The 9,210-nt window shown below is 48.8% G+C and overlaps 1 protein-coding gene across 1 annotated transcript; it reads left to right on the top strand.

Moving 5' to 3' along the window:
* Nucleotides 1-129: 129 nt before the first annotated feature.
* Nucleotides 130-7,152, top strand: LOC105700762 (protein sidekick-1-like). The gene is made up of 27 exons (XM_012426915.2): nt 130-178; nt 247-387; nt 445-573; nt 667-968; nt 1,037-1,214; nt 1,297-1,496; nt 1,570-1,711; nt 1,777-1,866; nt 1,912-2,046; nt 2,120-2,260; nt 2,328-2,465; nt 2,524-2,654; nt 2,723-2,918; nt 3,001-3,071; nt 3,141-3,357; nt 3,486-3,604; nt 3,666-3,852; nt 4,006-4,323; nt 4,386-4,507; nt 4,571-4,751; nt 4,816-5,160; nt 5,232-5,467; nt 5,544-5,616; nt 5,688-5,899; nt 5,980-6,188; nt 6,348-6,468; nt 6,592-7,152. The coding sequence occupies exons 1-27, from the start codon at nt 130-132 to the stop codon at nt 6,781-6,783; spliced, it is 4,575 nt and encodes a 1,524-aa protein (XP_012282338.2). The 3' UTR covers nt 6,784-7,152.
* Nucleotides 7,153-9,210: the final 2,058 nt, after the last annotated feature.

Below are 9,210 nucleotides of genomic sequence, written 5' to 3'. Positions count from 1 at the left end.
CCTAGTTTCTGGATACAATAATGCTTCAGGAAAACACTCTTTGTGCACCGAACAGTACATAAAACAGTACTCGATCATACAAACGAGGTTCATAAATTCCGTAATAAGTCGGAACCATTCTTCAGTAGAATGGATTCTTGGTCCGGACGATCACTTTTCTGGATCGTGCAGTGCATCGGTATATATTTAATTTTTACAATTTCCGAGACCGTGGGACTGTACTTAGAAGCGGTGCCTTTGTTATAGTGTTCTGGGCATGCAGAAGTTTGGACGTGACGACGATTTATCGGGGAGGAAACGAATTCCAGAATTCGACATCGGTCGAATGCCACGCCAGGACCAACGCGCTAGGGTTGCCGTTTATCGCACCAAATGGCTCGATTTTTGGTGGGTTTTCATCCGAATTTGATAGTTTCCAATTTGCAAGTTCGTGTATTTATTCAGAACCAGAAGTGGGCCTTACGGTGCCGAGTTGTCAGATCGGACTGAGACCCAACTGCCCCTGGACCTCTCAGGGCTGGGAGATCACGGGGGGTGCAGAACTGAATCTACCCCCATTAAGGCTGCACCACGGTATTCTAAACTATAATTTAGTTTTTTGGAGATATCTTTTATTAGGGGATGATAACTTTTAGAAGGCACAGGCTATAATTCTATTATTCCCAGAGACCGTGAGCATCCACACCAACGGAGTCCTGGTCTCTCAGTTGGTCCCCTTATTTCGCCCGCGATTTAATTTCTCCTTGAAGACCTCCACCAGAGGGACGGCAAGGGTGATCCTGCTGACAGAGGCCGACCTCAATTCCGGTGAGATGTACGTCGTGGATGTAGTCCACAACAAATTGTACTTGACTCATCAGACGAGTAGCATCCAGAAGTGCGGCCGAGGTCGGCAATACGTGCACGAGATCGACCTCGGTCCTGGAATCGGGATGAAGAAGTGCCACAGCATCGGGAACATCTACATCGTAAGACCTCGAGCCATCGCATTAAGTAGTTCTTTTCCTTAAAACACATCCCCGGATTCCGTTTCTAGAGATGGGTTGCCGAGGAGGACGCCATGTTTCAGCTGGACACCACCGGAGGTAAACTTCAGCTCTGGAGGAACGATTCGACCTCGGCTCTTTTTACTCAACTGGATCCCAGTCCATTGAGGGTGAAGTACATCGCAGTCAGCACTTCCGAGATAGAACGCGATTGGTTGTTGTATCTGGGTGAAGGATCTCATTTGTTTCGTGTGATCTAGAGTCCGACGAGGACCACGATCATTGCGATTTAACTGAGTTTCTTTTCAAGATGGTCGTGTTTGGTCGCTGGTCGGCATCAGTGGGGTGCTGAAGAGTCCCATCCTGGCTATGGACAACGCCTATAAAGTCTGCGTCTCCTTCTTCGCGTACATGGACTTGGTTCCCGGGTCAGGCATTAAAGTCTCCGCACGACGCCATGATGGCTCCTCCACGCTGTTGGGCCAAGTTTTCAGTAACGTTTGGGACAACGTACGTCCTCGTGGAAAGTAAACCCGACATATAATTCGATTCGGCTGTTCCGAGCATGTCCTCTTCTCCGCAGAAAAAATGGATCCTGCAGCGACTGAGGCACGACATTCCCTCCGACTCTGACAAAATGGACATCCAGATCCTGATCGAGGGCCTGAAGGGGAACCCTTTCGCAACGGTTGCGCTTCACGGGTTGATGGGTTGCAACCCCGATGGTACGTAATCAGCATGCAATTGTAATCGATTATTAATTATTCGACTTCCCTGGATCTTCTTTTAGATGAAGAGGAGATTGCCGTGACCACGATCTCGCTCGACCGCGATAAATCGTTTACTTGTGACGTCCCGACTGTATACGGCGATAGAAAGGGTATGGAATAGATTCTCGACGCTTTGGATAATCCTTTCTAAGGAGGGAATCTTTCGGTGGATGTTGGAATTTCAGGGCTGGCGATGTCTTGTTCTCCGTGTCTGCATGGAGGAGAATGCGAGGCCGCTACTGGTCAGTGCGCTTGTCCTCCGGGTTTTGTCGGCGACACTTGCGAAGAAGGTAGGTGCCCTTAAACTGCCTGGGTAGTATGAAGTAATGTCATTAATAATAAAATTGCATGGAAATTGTAAAGGGTGCGGAGCCAACTCATTCGGTCGCGACTGTCTGGGCCAATGTTCAGGACGCAAAGATGGCTGCAAGGGACTGGTGCTTTGCGTGCCAATTCTGGGATGCAACTGCGTGACTGGGTACACCGGCTCGACCTGCGACTCGGGTTCGTGTCGGCCTAGAATTGCGAATCTGGAAGCCAGATCAATAATCAGAATTGGTTTTTGAAACAGAATGCACTCCTGGCTGGTACGGCCCAAACTGCGGCTTCATGTGCGGCCGTTGCAGCAGCGGTGCATCCTGCGACATCTTCACAGGCTTGTGTCCCGAGGGTTGCTCCCAGGGCTACTTTCCACCTCTCTGCAACTCAAGTAAGTGACCTAGAACGACGAAAAAGCGTTGTGACGACCACAAGTCGACGCGTTGCAGCCTACAGCTACCTTTTGCATCCGCCCGTGATCTCCGAGGTCTCCGCCAAAAGAGTCGCCTTCGCCTTTCTTGCGGGACCGGAGAACACTGCTGGTTCCGGCGAGCCTAGATTTTACCATGTCCAAGTGAAGGTCGGAAGATAAGATTGCACCTTTTCTCAATGCACTTCAGAGTGAGAACGAAGTGTCGGAATTTTTAGGAAGAGAACTCCGCGACCTGGGAGAACAGGACCCCGGTTCTTCTGGACCACTCTGCGAATCCTGTTAATGGCTTCGTCGAAGAGCTTCGTCCAGGCACGACGTACTTGTTGAGGATTATCCTCCTGGACAACGACGGCAGCCATTTCAGCAATGACTCCGTGGTCCCCTCGGTATCAGTGACGACGACTTGCCAAGGTACATAAGTAGGGTCCAACGGTCTTGATAATCAGTCCTAGGCTCCTTCAGGGTTCTTTGGTCTAACTTCTGGGATCTCCAGTGCCGACAGATCCGATTTACGAAGTCAAGGCGACCTGGAAGACGCGTGACGAGTTCGAGGTCGAATGGCAAGTAAGGGTAACACCTTTTAGACCTCGTTAAAGTATCTTCCCGATACGTGTGGTGTTTCTTCGTCCGTAGTACGATCCGAACGACTTCACTGCGTGTAGTCTGCTGCATTTCCGGGTCTACTTGTGGGAAGAATGGAGGCGTTATTTGTACAACGTCACCAGCAGCAACAAGATCTCCGTTCCGAATCGAAGTCCGTTCTTTCAGTACTCTGTACAAGTGCAGGCTGTAACAACTCACGGAATGTCGATAGCGTCCGAGGCGACTACTGTTAAGACGATCCAGGGAGGTACAAAGTACTTCTATCGCTACTCGATCATCTTAGAATGCAAAGTCTGACTTTTTAGTCTTGTAATGTGTTAGCCAATGTCGTTACCTCGTTGAGATTATTTTCTAAGAGCTTTTCGTTACTTCAAGCACCGACTAGAGTGATCAGACTGAGCTCTGCCCAGGTGAGCCCGACGGAGCTTCAAGTTTTTTGGAGAGAGCCTAGATCGACCTTTGGAAAAATCAAATTCTACGCAGTAGAGTTCGAGGTACGTTAAATGGCATCGAAAGGTAAACATAAAACTGCTGGAGGCGAAATTGTACTTTCAGTGCCTGAGGTATCTTGCCTGCGACCCAAACGTTACGTGTAGGGAGTCTGCAGGGCGTCTGGAAACTCCTCATACTAGTTGCAACGTATCAGGACTGCATCCTCATGCTCAGTACAGCATCAGAGTAGCTGCAGTTACCGTAGAACCAGGCCCATGGACCAGGATCAAGGCGGCGACGCCTTTCGCTGGTTAGGACTCGACTCCTGCAGGAGTCTTTAAGTCACTGGACATAGGCACACCCAATAAGTCTGGGCTTTATAGATCCTTTGTATAGCTCGATCATTGCAGCAGTTTTGGTTATTCGGATACTTTAGCTTGGTGACCATGTTTCGAGTGTCCAGCTCCCGAGGCTGCACCTGCACCTGCGGAGGAGCCCATCGTATCTCGGACGTCCACCAGCGTGGAGATCACGTGGAAGCCGGTTCCAGATTGCAGGATGCTGCACGGCTTTCCTCTGTACTACCACTATTGGCTGTACATGGAAAAGTCTCCCGGGGAGATGGTTCTGGTGATCGAGGGTAACGTCACGCATCCACCTGTTACCTTCACAGCCCTTCGACCTTATACGAACTTCCTCGTGCAAGTTGAACAGGCGGTGACTGGTGGACTCCGGAATCCGAGGTTCAGGCTGGAGATCCCTGCCAAAACTCGGGGTTCAGGTACCAGAATTAATTGCTTTTAAAATCATGGATGCACTGAAATAACCGGAACTTAACTGTAGAGCCTTCTGTCGTGAGGGATTTGGAGATCGTCGAAGCGAAAGCGAGGAGTCTGACTTTGAAGTGGAACTTTCCCAAGGAGGTACCCAGAGATGTGGTCAGACACTTCGTCGTGGTATACATGGTAGGGATGCTGCTTGGATCAGCGAATTTAGATAATTTGCTGATATGAATCGTATCATTTCAGTGCGTTCGCCGTCTTGCGTGTCAAAGTTTCAACTGCCCTGACAACGGAACCCTGGAGATCAGCGAGACCTACTTGACTCTTCAAAGTCTGCAGCCTTATTCCAGATACAGGATTAAGGTCGCGGTCTATACCGGCGAGATCGGGGACTTCTCTTCCCTGGATGCTCAGACCTTGACCGCTCGTAAGGGTTGATTAACGAGAGGAACAATGGTGAGATAGAAGTACCGGGTCTGGTCTTTCCGCAGCTTCTGAAGCGGCTCCTAGGATGAACCCCAAGAAACCCCCGATGGCTGGCAATTCTTGGATCGCAGTCTGGTGGCTACCTCCGGAGAAGTGTTCCTCCCAGCATGGACCGATCCTGGGATATCGGCATCGCATAGCAAGGGACCCGAAATATCTCCAAATGCAGGACACTGCAAGCGTCGATCAGACCAATGTGGTCTTCATCAACTCGACCTCTGTAAACTTTACGATGCTACCGAGCTACACGCTCTTCAGGATCGAGATCGCTCTGGTGACCAACAGCTCCGATAGGACACCTTGGAGGAACCTCTCAGTCTTCAGCCTGTCTGTCCGGACCAGACCCAAAGGTGATTTCCTCTTCTACCCACGATGAAGCGCTGAAGAACCACTCGCTCACTTAGACATCTTGGAATTCTAGTTCCTGATCCCGTGAAGGACCTGGTTGCCTATAAGCGTGGCGAGACCATGGTGGGCTTGAGGTGGAGGAATCCCAAGTACCTTCATGGACCAATTGACTCTGCCAATATACGGACTTTTTTCGAGGATCAGGTGCTGTTCGCCCAACGAGTCGAGACTTCTTCCTGTACAGCTTGGGAGTCGTACACTTGCCACGAGATTGACGGTCTCGGGCCCAACACGACTTACACCATCATCGTATATCACTTTTGCTCAAATATCTCTTCATCATGTTGTAAATGAAGGAAGATCGTTAAAGTCATGTGTATTTTAGGTGATGCCTTTCAGTAGCCTCGTTGGGGAAGATGGTCCTCCAACCAATCTTACCGTAACGACTATTGAGGGTGGTACGTATTGAGCATCTCTTCTGGTGGAACGGAATAGTCTCTCGATTTTTCCTCATCCTCGTGTTTTCTAGTTCCTGATCCGCCGTCCTTCGTAAGGTTAATTCGGAAAACCGAGGATAGAGTCGTGATCGAATGGGGCCACCCGAATATGACGAACGGGATCTTGAGGTCCTTCAGGATTTCTACCGAGCATGTTGATTCCTTCGATTCCGACATGTGTTGCGACGAAGAGGTATCGGGGAATGTTCAGGTGTTTAAGGAGAATGCGTCCTATCGTGCTCAGGTACTGTTCACTGGAAAATATGCTTAGCGTTTGGATGTACTGGAAGTTTAAGGATTCTCTTATTCCGCTTCCCTTTCGAGGTCAAAGGACTCTGGCCTGCTTCCGAGTATTTTATCAAAGTGGTCTCGGTCACGAGAGTACCAAGTAAACCGGCATCCATGACCGTTCACACGAAACCTAGGGTTCCAAGACTGGCAGCACCGCCATTGGTCATCCACGAGTCAATTTCGAACACTACTGTGGATGTGATGCTGACTCCCGCTATTTTCTACACTGGAGGTCCAATTTGGTAATTACGTTCACCTAACCCAAGAGAATTAACCCTCAGTGGCCCAGATTTAAATCAAGTCGAGAATAATGCTTTTGATACCCAGGAAGTACAACCTGCGGGTTCAAGTAAATTTTCAAACGAATTTTTAAAAGGAGCTTAGATTTAATTTTGCGTTAGGATGTATTTTGTGATGGTCTGCGGACACGATGGGAGCTCCAGCGTAGAGACCAATCCAATCTTGGCGGAAGTTAAGGAGGAAGTGGGAAAGGACGGATTCGTCGCATTGACCTTAAACGCCGTGAGTCTATCTTAAAGAAATTTAATGATGACTTATTATCTCCGTAAATGTAATCCTACATTTATAATCAGTTTACATTCCTCTCCGGAAATGCTGGGTGATGGTTCTTTGTCTCCTCATTAGGAGGAGCTTGACGAACCCTTGAACATCACCATCGGCGATGGGAGAGAGTCTCTGGGACTTTATGGGTTTATAAGAAACCAACCTCTACGTCCAAATACCCAGTACACCATCGCCCAAGTCGTCATGGCAGAGTACATGGGTTCTCGCAGCTTCGGCATCGCTGAGAGCGAATCCTTCATTACCGTCTCCTAACCTCTATACACGTAATAATGAGTTTCGCAAGAAGAACTTCATCCAAGATTCGGACGCACTAAACGGTGGGAATAATTTTAAGACGGTCGCTTGGGTATGGTTTTATTTCGTGGAGGTTACAAGGGTGGCATGGTTTACATTGTTTTACGTCGTTTTTTGGGTGTCCCGGAAGCGTCGTGGTGGTTCCTCGTCTTCTGGGGGGTCAAGTGGTCGGGCGCTGGGTCAACATTTCCCGGGGAAAAGTTTGTCCTCGAGTGTTGAGACGAGGGCCGTAGATCATGCTAGGCTGTCTACAGAGCAGGCCGGTTCGCATGAGAATCGAGACGGCGTCGCGTCGCCGAGTGAGAAGAGAGCGAAATGGCTTTCGGCCGCCGCCGCCAGACAAAGAAGCCTGTCACGCCAATGATGGACGCCTTCATGAACGACCCTACGGAGCCTCGTACATCACTTTTATTACTCCCATCCTCATTTTCATATTTCATATTTACATTTCTAGACCGCCGTAAATCAGAGAATTTATGGGTAATTAGGCCTTTGTGCGAGCCCTGGGGGAACGGCTTATCGAACGTTAGAGTCCAAGTAACGAGAGGGGTAGTCGCGTCTCTATCTCTCCCGAGCTGCCATTTTCCTGCCAAAGGGACACCCGAAACACCGCCCTCTGTCCTTATCCGATACTGACGGATCCTCCGATCGCGATCACTAGCTAATATGCCCCCGCGAGTATCGTTAAAGGCTCTTTGATAGATACACGTATCAAAATTCCAAAAAATATACAGTAGACAACTATTGCCACGTAAGTTCATGCCGCTTCCTTCGTATTAAAAAGTAATTTATTTTAAGGCGTGGTATTTACCGATATCGATTAATAATATATTTCCCTTCATCGTTCAAGGCAGTTTTTTTGTCTCTCCGTTGGTGACAAACATCCGGTACAAATTAGAATATTGAAACGGCACGAACTTATGGGTATCTAGAGATGTAAGTCGAATGTGCGTAGGGTAAACCATGCGTATAAATTCGGGAGGTGGGATTCGAACCTGACGAGGGAGGATGCGTCCCTTTTGGGTTTTTGTCTCCTCGCAAGACCACACGCCTGCTCGGTGACATCCCTACGAGCCGTTGAGCGTATTATGGCCTCGTAAAAGTTTGCGGTAATATTTAATAGTAGGTTTAATGGTGCACGCAGGTGCGAGACTCGCGTCGTCTACTCAGCCGTGGTCGCGCGTCTCCTAAGTACCCGTTAATGACGGCTGGCAACCAAACGGCCAAGTTCCCTTGTCTTTAATATTTAGTTACTCTCTTTTGACCCGCCGCCATGAGCCAAACTGTCGCCGAAGGCGCCGTTTAACATTTCCTTTGTCGGCCTGGCCGAACCCCGACCATTGAGGACCTCTCGATCTCTTCGATCGATCTGACTCTCGATTCGTTTAAACTTCCATTGACACTTCTTCATCTACTGGAGGTCTTTCTAATACATATTCTAGACATATTACAGAGGCAATTTATTAAATAGTATATTTTTTAATTTTTTCAACCGCTATCACAGGGCACTACCGCCTTAAGAAAGTTACTCCGGGAATCGGGCTGGATTTGAATTTAATGATCACTCCGGTCGGGATGAAGGGATTGATTAGAGCCTCTCTTTTTTCGTTTTTCAGGGAGTGGAGGGTTTTCTTTTTGGAAAACGGGTTTCCAGGACCCCTTCGAACGTGTCTGGAGGTGCCTGAACGTGTCCGCTACTTCGGATGCGTACCACCAGGCCGTTAGTTCGGTTCATATCTTAATGAGCCTTCGTCGTTTAAACTTTGCTCACTCAGCTCGGTGGAGCGCAAATCAGCTCCGAGATCCTCCTTAAACCCTTTAATTAGCGCCCATAAATTATGGCAATATAGGTTGATAATGCCCTTTGTGGTTAATTTATGTTTCCAACTGTTCGCCTCGCAGGGCTAGGGAAACCGAACGATCCTGCGTTAACATCCGAAGACGTTGCTTCGGAGCTATCGAGCGATCTCCGCGAAAGGGATTACCGAAGTCTTTGAGCGAGTTAATCGGTACGTTAAATCGGCATCGCGCCCGGAACTTCGGGCTGGCCTGTGGCGAACGAAAACCGTAACTTCCGGTTCCCTCTCCGGCGACTCTTTAAAGCGGATGAATTAAAGTGCGTAAATACTTTCGTGCCCGCCGAGTGACCGTAATGTGCGAATATTTACTTTAGTGCCCACCTGTTGCCGTAACCCACTTTCTTACGTGTACCGGAAACTTTTTAACTTTTAAGGATCGCCTTAAATTCCGACCCTTACGCCGGGTTCAAGTACGTAGAATTAATTGCGCCGGTAAATACGAGGACCGAGACGGTGACTTTCGCGTATCTACTTGTCGGGTTAAACTCTAAAGGAACCACCGTTTAAACCGCTATTGACTAATATT

This window comes from Orussus abietinus, unplaced genomic scaffold, assembly GCF_000612105.2.
Source record: "Orussus abietinus isolate OABI.00-Male unplaced genomic scaffold, Oabi_2.0 scaffold9, whole genome shotgun sequence".
Lineage (NCBI taxonomy): Eukaryota > Metazoa > Arthropoda > Insecta > Hymenoptera > Orussidae > Orussus > Orussus abietinus.
Note: the sequence above shows the minus strand (reverse complement) of the source record. Positions and strands in the feature narration are given on the sequence as shown.

Excerpts from the sequence above, each read along its gene's own strand:
- LOC105700762 (XM_012426915.2), top strand. The coding sequence starts at position 130 with ATGGATTCTTGGTCCGGACGATCACTTTTCTGGATCGTGCAGTGCATC. Across the intron at positions 1,712-1,776 it reads GATGGGTTGCAACCCCGATG|ATGAAGAGGAGATTGCCGTG; the intron begins GTACGTAATCAG and ends ATCTTCTTTTAG. Across the intron at positions 3,605-3,665 it reads TCTACGCAGTAGAGTTCGAG|TGCCTGAGGTATCTTGCCTG; the intron begins GTACGTTAAATG and ends TTGTACTTTCAG.